We start from the raw sequence: 24,588 nt of genomic DNA on the forward strand, positions 1-24,588 counted from the left end.
GGAGATGCATTTGTTCTATTTTAGTACTTTCTTTTTCCTACTAGGAAATAATATTTCCTTTTACTAATTTGCTTAGGGCATTGAAAGACATGTGTAACACACAAATAAAAGCTCTGAACTTCATTAGTCATTAATTTCAGTCTCTTCTCCCTCTCGAAATATCATTGATTGATTCACTTGAGAGTCTCCTCCCTTCTGTGGAGCATCTTACTTGCTGATGAGAGAGGTACTCAGTGTACATCATCCTGGGTGGACTTTCGGAAGAATGGTAAGCAAGGAGGCCCAGTGGCGGCCCAGCCTTGCCCCTTTCTTCATCCGCAGCAGGGACCTGCTCTTGACTTTCCCCAGGGGGCTCAGCCCAGTTCCTGGGTCATCCCAGGCCCACATCAGGGTTACCAAGTCCAGCCAGCCTTGCCGTCCACAGCTCAGCACCAAGCCACAGTCCCCGCCGGTCTGACCGGAGGCAGTGCCCTGATTTTGCTAATTGTGCTCCTGCCTCATTCCCAAGCTGAAGGTCCCCTGTGGGTACTACTGTTCCCAAGTTCCTGCCTGGCAGCCTGCCTTGAGCCCCAGCTCCTTCCTTGGAATAAAGATTTGCCTTTCTCTTGCCAGGCTGCCACCTGGAATTGGAACACTGCCCCAGGCCCGAGATTTCTGATTGGAGTTTGGCCACTAGAGGACAGACCCTTTGGAGCAAGCTTCCTGTCCAGATTTGCAAGTATCACCTGCCCCATCGCTGGACTCTAACTGCTTATTGGAAACATTTCTGCTTCTGTCTTATGGGCTCCCTCTCCTTCCCCCTTGGCCAACTGCTCTCTGAGCTGCAAGCAAAGATTGTTGTAAGCTTCAATTGCCTGATAGATTCAACTTCCTTTGTTAGCACCCACAGTATCATCAGCACAGATTTTTACCACAGTGGGTGGGTCCAATGCTGTGTCCCAAGCCCTCTGGATCCTGCCTAAGTAATTAGATATGCCCTAATTCTGTGATATGGCCATGGTGATATGCAGTTGGTGGATTCTGGAAATGTTCTATTAAAATCAATACTTCATAAATGAAATCCTCTTTTAAATATTCTAGAGGGACTATTTCAAAGCATACTATTCTGATTCCTTTACAAAAAGTGAGTAGCAGTATGGTGCTGTATGAGGTACATTGTGTAAGACTCGAGTCTTTGGTTTGAGTCAAGCTCTCACAGATTGTGATCTTGGACAAATCATTATGTACTTTTTCTGGAACTTTTTCTTCACCTGAGAGATGATGGGGGTAATCTAGTCATTTCTAAGGTCTAATCTAGTTGTAACAGTTTCTGATTCTTAATAGTTATATCCTAACATGTATTGTTTTGTATATTCTGATTTTCATTTTAAAAGTCTTCAAAATTAAGTATACTGGCATGAAGTTTCTGCTTGGAGACTCTTTTGGTTTTTGTTTTTATAGATTGTCCTTAATGACCTGGAAATGTCATAATAGTTGCCAAGTGAGGTAAGCTTCACAGAAGAGGAGGTGCCTTACCTCCAGAGAGGTGATTTTAGTTTTTATTTTTGGCAATCACAGAAAGCAAGGAGGGCTCTTCTGAACGTGGAACAATGGACCACCCCAAGCACCTAGGAGAAGGTCAGAATCCAGTGCTGACCGGGGATGGTTGAGAGAAATTCTTCTGAGCAGAACAGCCATCAGCCTGCCCTTTTCTTCTGTAATTAAGGGGGAGGCTCTGTATCTTTGTATTAGACCCTTTAATCTAAGGGTTACTAAATGTTTTACAAATGTTAATTAATTCAATTAAACTTCATACCACTACCTTGAGGCAGGTGATTCCTCTTCAGGATATCACATCTTTGCTTGCTACTGTATTGTCCACAGACTATGTATTAGTGAAGATTAGGATAATTAATAGTAACAGTAAAACCTTTAAAGTTTTGTAACTGAAGGTATCAAGTACTTTACAAATACCAGATTTGTGTAATGAGGACTGAAGAGGAAGCTTGAGCCAGCTAATTGCCAATGATGAGTGGGCAGAAATATTGCACTTGTTTCAGGTTCCACTCCATGCTAGGGACACGTGTCCTTGAACAGCTCTTTGTGACCTCTTTATGACTCAGTGCCTACAACATTCAAATGGGGCCAATAATATTATTCACCTCCCTACTTCATAGAGATGTTGCAAGGAATAATGTTTGTAATATGCGGTGGAGTTCTCAGATGAAAGATGGAAATTAATGTATGATGAAACATTATTGCCATTTATCTTCACACAATCTAAATGGGCTAGGCAAGCGAAGCATCAGCATCCCCACAGTCCTGGCGGAGAAACCTGTACTGCCATTATTTCTAGTTAACATCTATGATAGATACTCAAAGAGGTTGAGAACTGCTCAGATGAACAGACATGTTCCTGGGATAAACAAAAGTGAGCTGAGATACTAGGTCAGCAAGGAGGTAGCTAGTTATTTGTTCTCTTTTTTTACCCTTTCCCATTCATATTTGAAATAGAGTATTTGAGAATAAATGAGTGCAGAGAGAGAATCGGAGAATGACTGAAACTATTTTATTCTCAGACGTTTCTCTTAATTCCATTGTCAATATATGTGTATAATTCATAGTCCCTAGAATGGGCTTGTGTGCAAGCCCCTGCCGGTACCTTTGCTGCCATCTCCTTTGTCAGTAATGCCTTCCTTGTCTGTCTCCATTTGTCTAGGCTGCCATAGAACTCTCTACCTTCGTGAGGCCTTCCTGAACTTACTCCCTCCTTGAAGTTCCTCTGTCACTCTTGTGTAATTAGCATGTGTTTTGGAATTTCTATTTCAGTATTGGTCTTGCTTCCTAATAGACTTAACTCTTGCAGGGCATCATTTATTAAATCTCTATTCTTCATCGATTATAGGTTTTCACAGACTAAAGTTAGTCCAATGGATGCTAAACGGATGAATTAATGGAATCTGTTAATAAAGTGTCAAGATTAGAATTCAGACCACACCAAATCCACGTCCCATTTTCGCTAGGCCACATCACCTTGTGAGGCACACGTAGTGTAGAATAAAAGTACTGAACAGGCAAAATTAAGGAAAGAGAGACTGATTTAAAGAATAACTTTTCCAACTATGTTCCAGAGGGAAATAGAAGATTTAACTTAGAGGGCCCAAGGAAACTATCTATATACATGCAATATTACATAGAAAGACTGAGTCACTTTAGCATCTGCATGTACGATGATTCCTGTATTAGAGAACAGGCTGATCAGGAAAAACAGGCATATTTATGGAGCTCAGTTTGCCTTCAGTGTTATCATCATTCATCGCATTAAGCCCAGACTCAAGCCTGGCATTCAAGACCCCATGGATGGCCTTGATCTGTATTCCCTGCCACATCTCACTCCCCTCTTCCTCCTTCACGCACCCCTGGCATTAGTGGAGGTGATGGACTTACTCTGCACAAGGCCGTGTGCATCTCTCTCTCCGATGGATCTCTTGCTTCAAATATTCTTCCCAGTGACCTCACTCTCTGGGTCCCAGCATCTCCACCTATTGTCGCCTTCTCTGTCTCTTTACAGGGCCTTCCCAAATGCTTCCTCCACAAAGAGGCTTTGCTGGTCAATAAATGCAATACTCACAGAACACTTTGGATGCACCAAATAAACCCGTAGAGGTGGTGTTAGTCTACTAACTGGGATTGTGGATTGGGAGAACTACCTTGCCTGGGTCCAAATACTCATTCTGCCACCTATTAATTGTTTGAATTTAGGCAAAGTACTTATTTTCTGCGCCTGTGTTTCCTTATCTGCTAAATAGACATGACCAGCATAGTCCCGACCACAGAGGCTGTTGTAAGGTTTGTGTGCAACGGTGTGTGTAAAATGCTTAGAACAGTGCCTCATATATGGAAGTATTCAGTAAATATTCTCTTTGCTCTTTCACAGAATCTAGCCCTGTATCTGGATACGCTCACGTTTGTAGACCAACAGCGCTAACTGAGGGTGAACAGTGCCAGTCAGTCATGCTGCCATAGATAAAACCTGGATGTTTTACCACTAGAACTCCCGAGGACCTGGAGAAACCCTTTCATTATTGGAGAGTCTTCAGTTCTACCGGACCACGTTGTTGAAAATGATTTTCCACACACACTGGTCTTTACGAAAGCTTTTAATGTTGTTAGGGACTTACGTAATTTTCCTGTTCAAATTTGACTTAAATATTATTAACAGCATAACTTGATTCGTTTGATGCAGTAAGTTTGTGTGCAGTTTTTTCTCTAGCTCCTGATCAGTTACATACTCATCTTAACTCCACAATGGGGCGTGAGTTGCCACGTATATTCAGGAACCCAGCAAGACGGAAGCAGGGTAAGTATCACCATTATAAACAGGAGAATGAAATGTTCCTCTCTCACCGGCCCACCAGCTCTGGCATAGTTTTGTCACTTCACATACCATAACACCCCTCAACCCCATCAGTTGAGAGGAAGTTTGAAATCTTCTTGTTTTATTTTTTCCTCTGCTAAATATTTAAATTACTGCCTCCTAGTAAAATTTCAATAGTCTTTTGAAGTATAATTTTTTATTGAGATATAATTCACATTCCATAAAAATCACCCTTTTAAAGTATACAATTCAGTGTATTTTACTATATTCACACAGTTGTGAAGCCACAAATTCCAGAACATTTTCATCACCCCAGAAAGAAACCCCATATTCCTTGTATTTTGACCTTGTGATAAAAATGTTAATTTTATTTTTATTTATTTGATTAAATTGTGCTAACAATTTTTTGAGACCAAGAGAACTACATATATACATATACATTTTGTAACTAATATTACAATGGATTTGCTTAGTTTACTTTTTTTATGTTTATCTTACTTATACTCTACCATTTGCTCAAAGTTTTAACACACAACACACACACACATAGATACACGCGCTTTGGTCTTGGTCTTGTTAGGGTTATTTGTGTTACTTGTGGGGATATCCATGCCAATGTAGCTCAAAGGAAACAGAATGGACATAGTAAAGGTAAAAATAACTGTCCTTTATTGAATTCCTATGATTTCCCAGGCATTATTCCTCAAAAAACAGTTTTAGGAGGTATGCTCTATTCTTGTCATCTTTGTTTTACATAGGAGAAAATAGAGGCTTGTGGCGTTTTACGTAATTTGTCATATCCCAATGTGGCATAACCACCACTTAGTAAAGTCCAGATTTGACCCCAGACCTTCCAAATTCAGTGCACATGTCCTGAATCAATATGTTCTACCACCTGCCATTAAGTTGGACATTTAGTTTAGTAATACCAACAGCATTTGAACAGTGCTATATAATGTGCTTTCATGAGTATTTCATTCCATTCTCTTGACAGTCCTTCCAGATGTTACCAGATGAGAAGAGCCAGTTCCTGTAGGTTAAATGACCACACAGCAAGGCCAGTGCAGACGAGCAGCTGGAATCCAGTTTTTTTTTTTTTTTCCTGTGCTAAAGCAGGAGTGTGTTCTTCTACACCATATTGGGACTTTGGACAGTATTTTAGACTTCTGTTCCAGATCTCACAATAATACAACACCTTCTATCATACTTGTTTGCATGTTTGAATCCCTACATCAACACGAAGGTAGCAAATATGATTTGATTTACTTGTGTAGTCCCGGCACTCAAACAATGTTTATTGAATAATGTGTGAATAAATAAAAAAATAAGTCTTCCCATATAGCCACTTGAATGTTTTACTTCTAGACCTCTTAAGATTTGAACCACCAATATTTTAGTGAAAAGAGACTACATAGAATAGTTTGATTATACTTTTGTTCTTTTTCAACATGTTTTTTCAAAAAAGTAAACTTAATTCCACATACACATTAAGTAAAATGTTTTTGCACACATAAAGAAATGTGATTACAAATACCTTTTGAAGGGGATTAGTGATAATTTGTACACTTTGTAAGCAAATGAATTAGATTACTATTAAGAATCTATGGATTGAGACTTTGATTAATCAAATAAAATCCGTGGCTCCGTTGGCTTCTGTTCACCCCAATTCCTTAGCCCCTGTGAATAAAGCTGTGACGTGGGAGTTCTTGCACCCGCTCCCCACTCCTGGGAAGGCTCCTGCCAACTTTGTATTGTCCTGTTGGATTTGCAGTCAGATGTCTGCTGCTGGCAGGCACTGGGCAGGCAATGAGTTCTTTTCTTGGAAGTTGGGCACAAAAAGATCGGCATGGGAGCAGCTTCCTTTGAGACAGCTGCTCCGAGAGAATGCAATAAGCAAGGAGCAGCCAGAAATTCCTCCTAGCAGAGGGTGACTTGTGGGAGGAGTTTTATTTGCTAAGTATTGTCATTTGCTGAGAGAAGGTGTGTGTTCAAGAAGGAATTTTAACCTGGAGGATCATTAACTCTTTTAGTCAGCTGGAGAGCAGCAGTGGCTCAGAGAGTTCGAGTTCGTCCTGGAAGTGTCTGTTCAAGAAGGTCAGAGAGGAGAAGTGGGATAACTTTTTCATGGGGGACCACTTTGAGAAGGGCCAGCACGCTTTGCTCAATGAAGGAGAAGAGAACGAGATGGTAAGATTCTAGCCACATTCCCCTCTTCCCATTCCCGCTTCCCAGCCTCTGACACTCACACTAACACACCTCTCTGCAAATTTGACTCTGATACTACGTGAGAAAAGGTAATGTCTGAGAAATCTCTCTGTCCCATAAATGTAACCTCTAACAGCAGAAATTTGCTAGAATGAAAATGTTGTATTCATTTTTATCAGGAATGTTTTCTTTTTAAATAAATCAGAAGGGGAGAGAAGCACAATGCCACTTTATGATTCGTTTTTAATATCATTGGTATAGCAAGTTCTGTTCAAGACTTCTAATAATTTCAGCAAACCCCTAATGTGAGGAGCAGTGTATTTCCTGATATGAGAAGCAGATCAGTAGTGCAGCAGGAGTGTAGCTGGGACTCTGACCTTCTTCCCTTCCCACTTGTCTTGTTCATTGAAACTCTTGAACAGGGAAGACATAAAATATTAACAATTATCATCTACACACATTTCTGTTTACTTCTAGAATTTTACTTTTGTAGCTTCCCAGTTAGAGAGACTGGTTACAGAAAACTTTCAGTAGTTCATTGTCTTCTTTGTTCCCTTTTTGAAAACTGTAGGAAAATCAAAGATGACTCTTAGGCTCTTGCTGACTTTAAAGCTGTATTTCTCAATTACAATGTAATCAAAAGAGAGTTAGAAATGTGTACTTCTGTTTAATAAGGTCTTTCTGCTAATTGTGTAAGCATAGTCTTTTATGCCAGTAATGATGTAATTAAAATGTTAAAATGTGATGCTCTCATTTTATAATGGCATTTTATCTTCCTGGAATTAATATATAAATAACAAACCCAAAAGATATTTACTTAAAATGTTTTCTTGGTTAATTGCTTTAGCCTTGACTATTAAATTCTTTGTTCCTGAACTGGTCTTTCAAGTCTAATCTGCTTACCTGTTCCTATAGCAACAACATTTTTTGGACCTTCAATAGTAGATCTCTTCTACTATCAAAGCTGGAAAAAGTTTAAAGAAATAAAAGGCACATTAATTCAGATGGCATTTTAACTATATCCTTACTTTTTTGAGATTTGACTGCCAAATGACAATTGCCTTCACGTCCTACATGAATGTCACCAGAAATGACTTTCTGGCTCTATGTTGGATATCATCCATGTTTCTCCAAAGAGTTTTCTTTAGGGAGCAAGTATTCCATTACTCCTGATATAACATTGACATTTTTTATCCTTATTTTGAATACTTCTCCAGAGGCAGGGGCTCCTTCCTCTGAGATTTTTTTTCCTCTCTCATTTATTTAGAAACACACTCACTCTTTTCCTGTACATTGTTTCCTCCTCTTTGACAATTCGTCTTTCAAGTGTCAATAAGAATCACTTATTTTCTTGACATACATAGTTTAGGGAAACTGCTCCCTCTTCCCCAGCCCACAGATTTCAACAAAGCAATTTTGCTAATAGTTCCTCTTCATAACAGCACCATCAAATGCATCAGAGCCAGTTTTGTAGTCAGCTGAAAGCCCAGTTAGGAGAAGGCCTTTGATATGGAAAGGGACATCATGTTTTCTGGTGAGGAGTCATTTGGCCAGTGATCTCAGCAGAGGTGCAGCTATTAGTATGCACTCTTGAGCTCTCCAGCCTGTACTGCCTGGAGAAACCTGGCCACCTGCCGGTGGCTGTGTCCGACATGACATTCCTTTTTAACTCTCTCCTCTATCCCTCACTCGGAGCAGTTAACTTCAAAAATTAACAAGGTATCTTATATATATTCCACATATTCTTATAGTGATTTTTAGCATACAAAGTATTTTCTTGGCCAGGAGCTAATTTAGTTTTCACCACAATCTGTGAGGTAGGTGCTACGACCCCCACTTTAAAGATGAGGAGAATTGATGTACAAAGATTTGCCTAAGGCTGCATCAGCTAGTATGTTCAGGAGCTGAGGCACCGCATAGGTTAGTTTAAGCTGATAGCTCTTCTGTCTCTGGACCTGAACATAGCCCATTGATACCTTTTTCAGTTCTTCCCAAGGACGTTGTACTCTTAACAGAAGAACACATTTCCTCCCTTAACGAAACAAGGCTAAGGAGAGCATCTGATCTTAGATTCCCCAGGATTTGTTCTGTTATATATGATTTGTGTTTCCTAAATAAGCCCGTCTCTCCTGACTTCCATATTAATCCCTTTTAGAAAGCTCAAATTCTCTAGAAATGTGTCACACCAAAGTGTTTATAGTTTCCTGCTTTATAATATACCCTGACTTTGACCTTTGCAAAAGTAGTCCTTCTAATTATAGAATAACTTCAAATTTCAGGAGAAAACAACATTCCAGGGTTTAGCCCTCAAATAAGTAACAGGAATATTCTCAGGCCTGAAGATGCCTGGGATTATTTTCCATTCTAGAATAAAAAAACAAAACAAAACAAAACAAACAAACAAACAAAAACCCCAAAACAAGAACTAAAGAGCAACTCTAGATGACCTGAAAGTAGTATTTTTAAGTGCAACATTAAGACAAGAGTCAAAGGAAGAATGAATTTTTTGGAAGAACAAGGAAGGAAAGGAGGAAAAAGTGACCTCCAGAGAAGGTTCACTCAGATGACTACCTCAAAAAGGCTTCAAAGAGGAGATGCCCAGAGAGCGCTATGACCAGACCAAAGGCCTGGCTCTCACGAGGCTTGGGCTAGCCACCCCAAGCCTGCTCCAGCCTCAGTTTTCATATCTATAAAATAGGAATGATCCTTCTTACCCTACCTGTCTCACAGAGCTCTTACAAAGATCTACTGAGATAATCTATGTGAGAGTCCTTTGAGAAGTATTAAACTTCTGGAGAAGTGTGAGCTGCTGATATCTAAAGTCAGGGCGTCATCAATTAACCAACTGAATGAATACTACCCCACAAAAGAGGTCAACTCATATCATTAAATAACGACAAGAGGAATATATACTTTTATTCATAAGCTATAGTGACTATTTATAAATGAAGAGGAGCTGAGTTACCTAATACTTGCCTTGCAGTGCTTACTTTGGGAAAACACCTATCTTGGGACTCAGTTTCCTTATTATAAATTAAGAATATCAGACTGCCTAGGAGCTCAGATCCCTTTCAATTTTGATGTTACATGTTTCTATTTTGAAAGAACTTAGAAACATTGAGTGCTCATTTCCTTACACCATGACCGAACAAAGTCATTGTGATTTAGCTGATTCCCATGTTGCTCACCATTATCTTTAGTTATAGCCTGATAAAATCAGAACCTTTGTGCAGAAGTGTTTTGCTCCAGCAAGAATTGTTTTAAAAGTAATGTGCCCTAATTTTTTTTTCTTTTCTGGGTTTTATCAAATAAGAAGAAAAACCTTGAATTTTTTTCTGATTATGAAGTTAACATGTTTATTGTAAAAATATTGAAATGACAAATAAATCTAAAGAATGAAATGAATATGATTCATGAGTTTGCCACCAGACATGATCGATGTTATCATATTGACGAGTCTTCTTCCAGACTTATAAAAGAAGCACACAGAAAGCTCACTGCTTTCTAGTTATTTTACTACATTTTAATAATTATCTATGCTCTCGAGATTATTTACGGCAGTTATACCTGTATCACAGAATGGTTAATGGTATCTCTGTAATGGTTAATCCATAGTATGGCGCAATGTACATCTCTCCAAACTCCTTAGTGAGTAATGTCACAATAGTAGCTTGAAATGAATAATGGTAGTATTTATGCCACAGAAATCTGTAAATATTATACCACAACAGGACTTCCGCCCTGTCCTACGTGAAGGTGAGTAGTCAAATATTTACCAGCACGTCACTGAACACGTTATTTCCTCATGATCTACCTTTTCATTCCTCATATAAGTCCAAAAACAATACAAATATTGTATTTGGATGTAATTTGTTTGCACCATGCATCAGAGCAAAACAACATAAAATCAATCACAATCTATTCTTTATAAAATGCATATACATACTCACAAATATGTATTTTTAACAAAAAAATGGAGTGATTCCATCTATATATATTTTTAAGCTGGCTTTTTCATTATACCTAAAAATGTATTATGTACATATTTTCCTTTTGGTGACTATAGTGCCACATAGCTATTTCAAGGTTTAGGTTGTGTTTGGATGAGTGGTGCTGTATTAAGCAAGTCTCCCATGTTGCACACTTATATTATTTCTAATTTTTTTGGCTCTGACAACTTTGTACATGGATTTTTTCCATCTTCATCAGATTATTTTCTTAGGCTAAAAGCCTAGAAATAGCATTGGTGCACCAAAGAGGATGCACATTTTACATGTTGATTACAGTATAATGCCAAATTGCCCTCCAAAAGTTGCAGCTGTACCAACTCATACTCAGACCAGCAGTCTATTTTGAGAATACTTGCTTTCTACTCTGTGCTTGCCAACATTGAACATTATCAGATTTTTTAACTTTGGCTCATCCAATATGCAAAATTGATATTTTATGACTATTATTTTTACATTTCGTTGGTTTGAGGTTTCAACATATCTTCATATATTTATTGACATTTATATTTTTTCACCTAGAATCTCTTAATTTTATCACTGATGTTGTACCAACTAGTAGACTGGGTAACTAAAAACTAGTGAGTGGAAAAGCAAGAGAAACTCTTCCACATTGTTGAACTTCCACAGTATTTTTGAGAACCTAGCACATGATGTGGCAGCAACATGGTGTGTCGTCTCTGCCACATTGGAAGTCCTGTCGTGCCTTCAGCAGGAGCTAGGGACATTTGTTCTCACCAATTATTTGGCTCCTTTTGGTAGCTGATGTTCATCTTTTCTTCTCTAACACCCAGGAGCAAAAGCACCTCCCCCACCTCAATAGCCGCTTATTTATTATGCTCCATGAGCACCTCCAAGCTGGTTGCCAATATTAACTAGTGAACCCGCAGATCTCATAGTGGGGGAATTGTGTTCGGGCTGAGACATTTTGTCAGCTGAAATGTTCAGGAAGCTGGGACACTGGCCAAGCCTAATGTCTTTATTCTCAATTCATTGCTGCAGAACTCCCATGTAGTCAACTCATCTTTGATATAAACTCTAGGGGAGTGAGATTTAATTGCTTCTTGAAGACAGAGACCCTGCTCAATTCACCTTTCTATGCACCCCCCCCTTCCCACTGCCCTCAGATTTTAACACGGTGCCTGGCACAAAAACTCTGGGCGTATTTGATGACATAATTGTAAGCTCCATTAACTGCAATTTTGCATTCTAAGAGGAAAAGGGAGGCAGCAGGGCTCAGAAACGAGAAGCAGTTTGAGTAATTTAAAGAGAAAGAAAATTTTATGTTATTTATTTGGAATGGTCAATAATACCATTAATTTATGAATTAGCTCCTGTCTTCCCCAAGCATGAAATAAGCATATTCTCTAGAGTTAATTAGCCATACTATACTATTTTTCTATGAGATATTCTATTCTATCTTTTCATGTATGAACTCAGCAAATATTTAAGAAACCTCTACTTTGTACCAAGAGTTGTCTGTGCTAACCGAGGATTTTGAGAGAATAGCAAATAACTTCTGTTTTCAAGGCACTCACAGTTGAGTGGGCAGTACTGAGTACATAATTTGTGGAGCCCAGTACAAAGTGAAAATGAGATGCCCCTTGTTCAACAATTATTAAGAATTTCAGGGTGGTGATTGCAGAGCATTAAACCCTGTGTGACTGCACAGCCTGCATGCCCATGAAGCTCTCCCTGTAAGTGGGGAAGCCAGGTGTGCAAACATAATGAAAGTGTGATATCATAGGTGTCATCGTAGAAGTTATGTATACAGACTGTGGGACCATGGAAGAAGGAACAATTTAGTCAAAGAAAACTTCAAGGGGAAATATGGCATTTAATTTTCTTGGAGGAGTAGATGTGGTTGTGAAGAACTGTGTAAGACATTCTAATGAGTCAACCTTTTGTCTTTTTCAATGATTCCCAAATATTGGTCCATGAAATAAGTACTAGAATCAAGTGGAGGAATATGTAAAAAACAGATTCTAGGCCCCATTGTAGACCTACTGAATTAGAATCTTTGATGGTTAGCTGGACTTGATCAGAATGGTGGTAATGCCAGCCTGGCTGACACAATGTGAAGGCCGCTGGAAGTTTTGCAACAGGGAGTAATATGGTAGGATTTTTTTTTTTCCCCAAAGGATGTTACATCATGGAGTGAGAAAGCTTGGTTGGACGAAAAGAGACCAGTGAGGAGGTATTTGAAATACTCTAGGAGAGAGTTTCAGGACTAAACTATAGCCTTGTCAGAGAACGCTAAGTAAAGAATGGATTTAAGAGATACTTAGAATTCATAATTTCAAAGACTTCGTAAGCCATACACTGTGAGGTAAGAAAGGAGTGAAGAGGATGAGTATTTGTTAAGGATGCCTCTAAAGTTCTAAGCTTGTCCAATGGGGGAAAGTGATGCTGCCTTTTAATACTGCAGGGAAAATCAGTAATAAGTTGGGAGTGGGGATGGCAATAGTATTATCAAACATTGATACGGTGATTGATCTGGGCCAAGTTCTGAACTAAAAACTTTACACATAGTATTTCATTTAATCCTCTCAGCAACCCTATGAAGAATTATCATCTCTCTCTTATAAATAAGGAAACTCAGGTATGGAGAGGTTAAGTAATATTACCAGTTTCATTTGGCTAAGTAAATGGCAGGCTACAGCTTAAGTCCTTGCCTTAAACAATGGTTTATTGTGTCTTGGTTTTGCTAAATTCTGGATATGCTGCTTTTGCTGTTAATGGTGGAAAATCCATCAGAGTGCAATTGAAAGAAACACAACATTGGGTGGCAGGAAACCAGCATTGCGGTGTTGGCTCTACCATTATTTATTCTTACAACCTGAAAGCGAATCACCATCACCTTTTTGGCATTGGCTTACTTACAAGGTGGAGAGAACAGTACCTTACAGCTTTGAATCAGGGCTCAATGCAAGTGATTTCTTGAGGTCATTTCCAACACACAGCAAGCACACACACAAGCATGCACACACACACACTTTACAACATTTTAAAACAGGTAGATAAAATCACTTTGAAACATCTTAAGAAATTTAGGTGATACTCTTGTTTTTTTTTTTCTGTCAAAGCACTGTTAAGTTTTTTAGTCAAGGAAAAAAACATTTTGTTAAGTGGGAACTGAAAATGTATGGCAGTTGTGTCAATTACTCATAAGTAAAGGAATAAAGAGTAAATCTATTGGCTAAAGATTACCCAATGCTGAACCCTATAGGGTCCTTAGGCCCACGGAAAACAGAGCACAGGGACTTCACCTTCAAAGGAGTTGGTAATTTGCTGATGCACCCAGAGGAGGTTCATGCCTGATTGCCAGTTTCCAGGCTCTGTGAAGACTAGCCACAGTAGGACGATCTGCCTAAATGACCCACAACTGTTTCTGAATGCTCATATCATATAAAGTTTGGTAAGCTGCATAAAACCATAACCTGGGTAGAGTTGAAAGGCAGCTCCTCCTCCATCCCACCCTCAGCCTAAGGCTACTCTTAGGAACAATGAGCACAGCTATGTCCTAGATGCCCCTTTGGAAAAAGAACAGAGAGGAGGCCCAAATGTCCTGCATGCCTTCCAGGAAATGTCCCCCAGGCCAGAACACTCTCTGATTTCAGTGGGTACACACACCAGGCCCTGGCTGAGACTACAATCACTTTAGCATTTCCAGAATCTATTAGCTTCTTGGGGGAACCATGCCTGAAAGAATTTGAAACTCTGGTACTCAAGTCTCAGAATCAGTACATAGAAGATAAAATTGTGAAGAACAATCAATGTTTTGAGGCCAGTTCCAAAACAAAAGTATCTAAGAATGAAGTTTGGGTAGATAGATGCAAAAATCTAAGTAGTAACTTCTATCTGCTCTTTAATGGAAAAATAAAGTTGATTTTTATGGCACACATTCACCTGCAGCTTTGCTCCCCTTCAACTTGGAAATACCAAGTATAACAAGGCGCTTTCAGCCAATTCCGAGAGACAATTATTTTTCACTTTCCATTTTCTCTGACTACCCAAACGTGGTCTGCCTGCTCTTCCCAGAATGTATGATATACTTTCTTAACCAGGAACATGTCTTCACCCTGACACCTGGCCACCAAATCTGTGTCTATCCATCAAAGCCCATCTCAAATCTGATTCCCTTTATTAAGCCATTGGGGAACACCTTGGTCACAATTAACACTTCCTTATCTGGACCAGGTTTGAACTTTTATTATTGCGGTTTTCACTAAGTTTTGTATTAGAGTCTTGTGTTCATTCAAAAACTATGTATTAATTATTGTCCTAACTGTTAGGTCTGGAGCCGAGAGACACACGAAGCCTCATGTGTAGCAAAATGTCGTTCATTTGAGTATCTGGGTGCAAACGGGTGGAGGCCAAAAAAGCATCCACCCAGAGGAAGGGGAAAACCTTGGGTTTTATAGAGGGTTTTTCCAGGGGGAGTGAGTAACTGGGCCAGAACAGCTGCTGTAATAAATTTTTTTTAAACAATCAATTTCTTGGACCCCTGCATAGGTCTCATCCTGCAGAGATAAGGGAGGGGGGTCGCTTCATCCTTATCAGTGGAGATAGGAAGGTCGGAGTCATTGCAACCACCTGTGGTCAGAGTTAGATTTACAACCTCCATTATCCAAGTTCAAAAGAAAGTGGTGTAAAAAAATAGAAAAAGAAAAGAAAAAGAAAAAAAAAAGATTTACACCCTCCAGACTCTTCAAACTCCTGCAGCTATTATTTCACAAGCTTTAGGATCACTATCTAAGTTTTCCATTAACTGCATTCCAGTGCTATGCGTACTTTCCAGGTTCCCACCTTGAGCAACCTAACACTAACCAATTGAGTAACACTAGCTATCAAAAGAGTATGTGAGGTTAATTTGGCAAGACTGGTTTAGTGATGTTTGCTTACTCTTAGTGATTTCTGCATTGTTTTTCATGTGCCTCCTATTCTTGGGTCTATATCTACTATAGATTTTTCCCAGGGATTTATGTTAAATTCATAAAGAATAACCTATTTAAATGACATGCCACCACATTTTGTTTGTTACCTAAACTGGGAACACTTCAACTGTTAAAAAGATGAAAGCATGGGCATGTATGTTTGATTCAGGGTGTGAATTTTGTCCCTACAGTCCACTTACAGCTGATGGCTACATAAGTCATACAACCGACATGTAATTATCTGATTCTTACCTAAGAAGATCCTTATTTTCAGTTCTCTATCCTGACTGCATGGTTCAGTGTCTAGCATTTAGGAAACTTTTATATTGGGACATTTTTTGGTCACAAGGAAGTGACAACTCAAACTGTCTTAGGCAAATCAAAGTTGGTTTATTGGCTCATCAATTGAAAAATCCAAGTGTAGTGTAGATTCAGGCACAGATTGATCCAGGGACAAAAATGGTACCTCAGTACTGTGTTTTTTTCTGCATATTGGATATACTTTCTGCCATGCTGATTTTATTCTCGGACTTCACAAGGGGCTCTTGGATAACTCTAGGATTACATACCCCCAATACCACTCTGGTGGAAAAAAAATCCTACCTTTTTTTTAGTAGTCTTAGTGGAATACTTATTTCTTCTTGCTGAATCTGATTGGATCACTTTTGCTCTTCAAACTCTTTAGTGTGGCCAGGAGAATACCATGCCCACTTTTGGAGTTGGGGTCAGAGTCAATTCTACATGAAGCACATCAGCTGAAAATAGTAAAGGGTGTGGTTTGCCAGAAGAAAACTGGGGTATTGGATATTATTATCTGGAGTAAAAAATGGGGTTGCGTAGTCTAACCAAAAAATACAAATGGACGAACAAACAGAATTTCCAATCTGATAGTCAAGAAATAATAGGTGAACTGAACAAACAATGTTTAAAGTGATCAGGTCCCCCAGGGTGACTTTCGTTGCCTGTGAGAGTATAAAATATAGATTTCTGTCAGTATTTTAGATGTCTGTGAGCAGGGAGAAAAGGGCTTTTCAAAAAATATATTTTTTATTTTTCTGATTTTTAAAAGTGAAACATTGTAATTATTAAAATGTATAAAATACAGAAAATTATAATATAAAAGAAGAGTCAATGAATCTATCAATCAAGGCAAATACCATTAATATTTTGTTTGATACATTTATCTTCCAGCCTTTTTTTGTGTTCCATGTTTTTTCAATTAAATTTGAAATCATACAGCATAATTTTATGTTACTTCTCTTCACTTGATATTATTATGTATCTATTTCCCTCATGTCATTAAAATACCTAATAAGCGTTCTTTTAATGGCCGTATAATAGTATTTAATAATTGCCCTGTTGTTATACACATAGATTGCTTTCTATTTACCACTACTAGTAGTATCACAGTGAACATCTGTGTATAAATCTCAGCTGTTTAACCAAAGAGGTTTTTTAAAGACAGAGAGTCTTAGTAGCCTAAAATTATACCCTCTGGCGATCTGCTCGTTTGTAAGACCAGTTTAGCTTTCAGTATCCCTCTCGAGAGTAAAGATCTATGCTAAGGTGGGACTCATCTCCTCATTAGTGGCTCAATTGCCTGAAAGGATGTGGTTTTGATGATCAGAAATGCCATATTTGCTATTCCCCATCGCAGAGAAGTATGAAGATGAAGTCTGTGATAGGAAGGTGTGAAGCTTCTCTTTATTTAAAGAATTTCCAAGCAAAAAGCATCATGTTCATATAAAGCATCAATTCTGACCATAGCAGAACACGTTGCAAGGGTGTGGGGAGTGGGTTCTGTGGCCAGCGAGTGCACTGGAGCAGGCTTTCGGTAGTTGAAAGAAGAGATGTGTGGCAGCGGGCAGATGAGACATGTTCTTTATTGTTGGGGGCATGCAGTGGCAGCGAGAACATGGTGAGCACTTATATATGGCCTAGAACAATAGTGGTAACATGCCATAGGAAAGCGTGATCACATGGGTTCACATAGGAGATAACACCTTGGTTACATAAGTGTGTTGACTTATGCCTCTCTGGAAGGCCGGTGAAAGACACGCTGGCAATTATTTTACTTTGGCCTAAGAACCCTATTGCCCATACAGATGAATTTCCCTTACACTCCACCCCCTAGGTAATAGGTTTCGTGGCCAACATGTGGGCCCAAATGCCACAACAACAATGCAGGAAACATCATAGTATTACCAGACTATATAGAAAATAGCTCCTAACATTAGGAGGGTTCCATACCAGGATGATGAGAGATGTCTCCCACCATTGTTGCAGTGGGTCTCTAGGTAACTGTTGGATGGCCTGTATGTCACCATCAACTCTCTTTAAGGCAGAGGGGATATCTTCCTGGTGATCAGGTATGCATATATAGCATTCAGTATGTATGACTGCACTTGTGCCCCCTTGGGCTGCAGTAAGGAGATCACAGGTCACATGGTTTTGCAAAACCACCTTTCTCTTCTGGATGACTTCACCAACCAGGAGGGTCAATGCCTGCCTGATTTGATTTAAGGCCTGAGTAGTATGCTCTGCTAGGACATTCACTTCTATTTCTACCTTAATGGCTTCACCCCCAGGGAAAAAGATAGTTGCTAGGAAGAATCATCATGGAGTCTGCTTTACCCAATGCTAGCAGGAGAACACAGCATTTTAATTATGTGGTTTCTCGGTAAAGGTGGGGAGAACTTTTCCTGGGACATATGGTTGTTCCCAAATGCAACTTCAGTGCACTTTCCCATTCAATGAGCAGGAAGATAAAGCCACCCATACCGCTGGTGTCCTACCAGACAACCTTGGGCTTTTCATGTAGGTAACCAGACAGTGAGGTCCTTAACCATGGCCCAGCTATCATTGCAGACACGTAAAGAGGACAGTTTGTGCACGACCACGGCACACAATTCAGCCCATTACTCTGTCCCTGTCCTGTTTCAAACCAAATTTCGTTACGATTCATGCTTCCACAGAAGAGGGACTCCATCCTTCAAGGTACAGGTTCTCTTCCCTAGGTATTACCATGGTCTGAGGGTTAGCCTCAGACACAAATTCAACTGGGCCCAATACTGTCTGCAACCCTGCAATTGAAGGGCTGTCCGTTGCTCCAAGTTAGTTCCCTACTTCACCAGAGTGGGCATCTGGGCTAACTGTTTGCAACTTTGCAGTTAAGGGGCTGGAGCTGAACTCTGTTCATTGCTCCAAATAAGTTCCCCACTTCAGTGGGAATCTGGGCTATTTTTGATTGTGGGCTGGTTATCCATGACCTCATCCATTCTGCTATGTGGTGTGTACTAGCACTTTAGACTGCCCAGTTATAGCTTCACAGGCCTGAAGGGCAGCATACACAGCCACCAGCTGCTTTTCCACCAAGGAATAGTGCTCTTGGAGACTCTTCCAAGTCCGGGACCAAAACCCAGTAGGGACTTGCCACTCATGCTAGTGCTGCCACAAACTTCAGTCCACCCCGCTTGAGTCAACTATCACATCAAGGTCAAACGGCTGTAAGTGGTCAACCACTTGTAGCATCTGGGCTTGCACAACAGCCCTCTTGGTTGCCATAAAAGAGGCCTCTACCTCTGAGGATCAGTCCCTCCGTGTCCCCTTTTACATAATGAATGCAATGGCCGTAATAGTTGGGCCAAGTGGGGAATGAATATACACGAATACCCCAAGAGCCCCACAAACACTTGCAGCCGTTTTACTGTACTGGGTCAGGGGAAGGTTTGAATCTTATCTATAACTGCCTCAGGGATTGCCTTCATCTTACCAAGCCAGACGACACCCAAGAATTTGACCAAAAAGCCTGGTCCCTGGACCCTGGAGTTGTTTACTGCCCAACCCCATTGCTCCAATGAGGTTTGAAGGCTGGTGGCGGCTTCTTCTAGATCTGTAAAGGATTCAGAGGCTAACATTGTATTATCAATATAATGAAACAAGTACACTGAGGATGGCCAACCTCATGTGGCCAAGTCCTGTGCCACCAAGCCGTGACATATGGCTGGGCTATGTAGGTAGCCTTGTGGTAATACCACGAATGTCCGTTGTCATCTTTCCCATGTGAGGGCAAACTGGTTTTGATTGTCCATAGCTATCTCTATGGAGAAAAGGGCATTGGCCAGGTCCACTGCATGGTGGTATTGTTTAAGCACCAAAGTCAATGGATCCATCAGATCCAGTATGGATGGCACTGCCGCATGCAATGGGAGAATCACTTTATTCAGTTCCCAATAGTCCACTGCCATTTTTCGAGTTCCATCTGGTTTCTTAACTGGCCAAACAGGAGGGTCGAATGGACTGTCAGCAAGGAACACTATGCCAGCCCTTTCCAGCTGCAATATAGTTTGTGAAATTTCTTTGTGCCCCTGGGCAAACGATGCCCCTGTCAGGTGCATACCACACCATGAAGTGTGGGTAAAATCTGCAGTGGGTGATGGGGTGGCCATGCACCACCAGCTTCACAATCCTAAATCGAAGGTGAAACTCACCCATGGAAGTAGTTAGGGTTAGACCACACAGAATATCAAAACCCAGAATATATTCCTTCAAGGGGGACACGTACACAGTGTAAGGCCTAGGGGCCAAACGCCCTGTCCTCAATGGAATAGTCACTTGCTTAACTTTAACAATTTGCCCATCATAGTCATTTATATGGGCTGTTTGTCCAGTAAACCGCTCAGGATTTCTGTGGATTAGGGAGCAATCAGCTCTGGTGTCCACCAAGGCCCAAACCTGCTGTGCATTAGTAGGGGATCAATGAATAGTAAGTTCCACATGTGGCCTCCAGTCATCCAGGGTCCTTTCTAACCGGATGCCTCAGCCTAACCCCTAATCCATATCAAAAGGGGGGCTTTACCCTTGACTTTTTGCGGGGGCCTTTGGGGTCTCTTTGGCGGGTGTCTCAGCTCCCCACCTTCTTGGGTGCTTTCATGAATTGCTCATGGGCAGCCAGCTGATTCCACAGAGCCAGCAATACCTCATTAGGCTGTGTATCTATTCCTGCTAGTAGGAGGTCTAGCCACCTCTAGGTTCCCGACACCTTCTGGGCCCCTTGTACTGACTTCTGCAGGGGGCCCTGAGTTTGTGGGCCCTTCTTGGGCCCTTGTAACATACACACTTGTCCCTTCCCCTCTTTCTGCTCTTTGGCATCCCCCACATAGGGGGTGGGCACAGCCACCAGTGAGCTAAACTAACCAGTGGGGAGGAGCTGTGGCTAGGATCAGGTCACGCATGCAAGGAGCACTATTCATCACCCCACCAGTTTGTTTATCATAAAAATGGCTTGGCACATCCCCAATTCCCGCAGATCCGCAGGTGTGTAAGTGGAGTAAGAGTCATGCTCTGCCACCGTGGGCATGCCCTGCACCACTCCCTGGGGTCCCGTGGTTGCTCATGCTCCATTCTTTGTTTCACAACTGGGTGGGCGCTCAGCAGGAGAGGGGTCCTGCCCTCAGTCTCATGTGTACTTGTGGTTTTACTGGTGTCCGTGGCTGACACACTCATTAACTCTTTCTCCAAAGGCTGCACCCAGGCTTCCAGGTTTTCCTCTGTTACCTATAATTTTCCTACCTGGGCCTCTGGCCGCAGGGTATCTGCATGTTGCTCACTGAGGGCTGTAAGGAAGTGCCAGCCCACCCGGCCAGCCACTGCTCACTTTCTAGGCTGCAGCTATTCTTCCTGGCCCACAAGTCCCTTTCCAGGGTGGCAGGTGCACACTCCACCTACTCCCATTCCGCGGCAGGGTCCCATGACATGAGGACTGCTGCCACTGAGTGCCACAAGCCCGTGGAAGGCCACATGTCCTTCCCTGCTGGGGCAGAGGGGAAACTTTCCCCATTGAATCCTGCCGACTATGCCACATGTGGGGAGTGGGCTATGTGGCCAGAGAGGTCACCAGAGCAGGCTTCCAGGAGTTGAAAGAAGAGACGCACAGGAGCAGGCAGATGAGACATGTTTTTTATTGTTGGTGGGGCGGGGAGGGGGTATGAGAGGTGGCAAGAACATGGTGAGCGCTTATATATGGCTTAGAACAAGAGTGGTAACATGCCATAGGAAAGTGTGATCACATGAGTTCCCATAGGACATAACACCTTGGTTACATAAATGTGTTGACTTATGCCTCCCCGGAAGGCTGGCAAAAGACATGCTGGCAATTATTTTAGTTTGCCTAAGAAACCTATTGCCTATACAGATGAATTTCCCTTGCAAGGAGTGAGTGGGGCTCTAGCAACAAACTGGGGGCTTCATATTTCATTTCAGAAGTTCTGTATGTAGCTTCCCCTGCTGTTCCTACCCTAGGAGGAATAAATAAAAGTGAGAATTCCTATTATCTCGGTATCAAATTCTATTCCCTGTGGTCACAGCTGCATTATTTGTTCTTTAATAAAGATTTGATTGTGGGAGATTTCAGCCTTATGGAGAGGAAAAACCTAATTATCCTTCTGAACTTTTACACAAGGTCTCAGCGCAGGAAAAAATTTAATTTTGAGTTTTAACAGTATTGAAATAATTGCCTGCAGAGTGTCCATCTGTAAGTTAAATGGCCAATTGAAAACAGCAAAAATATGTGCAAATATGCCTAATAATAATAGTAGTTAACATTTACTGACTAATTAGTAGGTCTCATGCCCATTGCTAAGCACTTTCATGTGATACTTCATTTTAAATTCACGCTAACTCCATTAGGTGGGTACTGTCGCGACAGGAGCAAAGACTAAATATTTCTGTTGTTTCTCCATGGCAGGGGTCTGCAAACTATGGCCCACAGAGCAATATACCCACTAACTATTTTTGTAAAGTTTGGCTGGAAAACAGCCATCCTCATTTGCTTGCATATTGTCTCTGTCTGCTTTTGCAGCAGAGCGGAGTAGTTGTGAGAGAGCCCATATAGCCTACAAAGCTGAAAATATTTTCTATCTGCTATTTTACAGAAAACGTTTGTTGATTCCTGCTCTTTTCTTTTCTGGTCTTATTCCTTTGTTGTTGTTGTTGTTATTATTATTATTTCCTTTATGGTCACAGTCAAATGTTACTTGTCAGAATTGTCCAAGTATTTTCATCCATAGGTGAAGGATCCACAAGTAAAGGACCCAGGCTGGGTCATGATCAAAGATTTACACAGGTCAGCGAGGTCAATAGATTCAGTTACTCGCCTGACTTCATTTTGAGGTTGCTTGAACCCTTATTTGACCAGCATAAACATTTGTGTCCAGACCTGTAAGAAGCTTCACATGCTGGAGATAGTGCAGTCATTTATAATCAAGAGACGACAGTTCCTTGGACCCCCCCCAAGCATGAAATTTCAGATATAGAAAATCACTCAGAGATAATTTAGTACAACTCATTTATTTTTTTGCTGTATATATTATTTTAATTTTTTAAAAATTTTACTTTTAATTATTATGGATACATAATAGTTGTATATATTTATGGGATACATGTGATGTTTTGACATGGGCATACAATGAGTAATAATCAAATCAGGGTAATTAGGGTATCTGCTAGCTCAAGAATTTATCATTTCTTTGTATTAGGAACATTCCAATTCTACTCTTTTAGTTATTTAAAAATGTACAATAACTTATTGTTGACTATAGGTACCCTGTTGTGCTATCAAATATTAGATCTTATTCATTCTATGTAACTATATTTTTGTTTCCATTAACCATTTCCACTTTATTCCCCTCTCCCTTCTCAGCCTCTGGTAACCATCATTCTACTCTCTATCTCCATGAGATTAATTATTTTAATTTTTAGCTCCCACATATCATGAGAACATGTGCAATTTGTCTTTCTGTGCTTGGTTTATTTCACTTAACATAATATCCTCCAGTTCCATCCATGTTGTTGCAAATGACAGTATTTCACTCTTTTTTATGGCCGAGTAATAGTCCATCGTGTATATGGACTATTATCACATTTTCTTTATCCATTCATTCATTGATGGGCACTTAGGTTGATTGCAAATATTGGAAATTGTAAATAGTGCTGTAAACATGGGAGTGCAGATATCTTTTCAATATACTGATTTCCTTACTTTTGGATATATATGTAGCAGTGAAATTGCTGGATCATATGATAATTCTATTTTTAGATTTTTGAGGAACCTTCATACTGTTCTCCATAGTGGCTGTACTAATTTATATTCTCACCAATCATGTATGAGAATTACACTTTCTCCACATCTTCCCCAGCATTCATTATTGCTTGTCTTTTGGATAAAAGCCATGTTAACTATGGTGAGATGAAATCTCATTGTAGTTTTGATGTGCATTTCTCTGAGAAGTAATGATGTTGAACATTTTTCATATACCTACCTATTGGCCATTTGCATGTCTTATTTTGAGAAATATCTATTCAAATCTTTTGCCCATTTTTAATTGGATTATTTGGTTTTTTTTCCTTTTGAGTTGTTTGTACTCCTTATGTAGTCTACTTTTTAATCCCTTGTCAGATGGGATAGTTTTGAAATATTTTCTCCCATTCTGTGATTTGTCTCTTCACTTTCTTGATTGTTTCCTTTGCTGTGTAGAAGCTTTTTAGCTTGATGTGATCCCATTTGTCCATTTTTGCTTTGATTGCCTGTGCTTCTGAAATATTACTCAAGAAATCTTTGTCCAGGTCAAGGTCTTGTAATGTTTCTCCAATGTTTACTTTTCTAATTCATTTATTTTTTTAAAAGATACTTGGAGATTCACATGAAGTTGTCAGAAATAGCACAGGGAGATCTTGCGTACTCTTTACCCAGTTGACCCCATTGGTAACATCTTGCAAAACTACAGTACAGTATCACAATCAGGACATTGACATTGATACAGTAAAGATGCAGAATACTTTTATCACTGTAAGAATCCTTTATTTTGTTTTTTTATAGACACATCCATTTTCTTCCATCTGCACCCCCTCCTTAAGCCTTGGCAACCACTAATCTACTCTCTATTTCTATAATTTTGTTATTTCAAGAATGTTACATAAATATAATCATGAGTATGTGCTTGGAATTGGCTTTTTTTACTCAGGATAATTCTTTGGAGAATGATCCAGGTTGTTGTGTGTTTCCATAGTTTGTTTCTTTTCTATT

The 24,588-nt window shown here is 40.2% G+C and overlaps 1 protein-coding gene across 1 annotated transcript in view; it reads left to right on the forward strand.

Annotated features, from left to right (window-relative positions):
- Window positions 1–6,158: 6,158 nt before the first annotated feature.
- ATP13A4 (ATPase type 13A4) overlaps window positions 6,159–24,588 on the forward strand; it is a 161,341-nt gene continuing 142,911 nt past the window's right edge. The window contains exon 1 of the mRNA XM_012639862.1: window positions 6,159–6,544. Within this exon, the coding sequence (XP_012495316.1) occupies window positions 6,482–6,544 (63 nt within the window). The 5' untranslated portion in view covers window positions 6,159–6,481. The remainder of the gene's footprint in view (window positions 6,545–24,588) is intronic.

This window comes from Propithecus coquereli, unplaced genomic scaffold (genome assembly GCF_000956105.1).
Source record: "Propithecus coquereli isolate 6110/MARCELLA unplaced genomic scaffold, Pcoq_1.0 Scaffold10, whole genome shotgun sequence".
NCBI classification, from domain to species: Eukaryota; Metazoa; Chordata; class Mammalia; order Primates; family Indriidae; genus Propithecus; species Propithecus coquereli.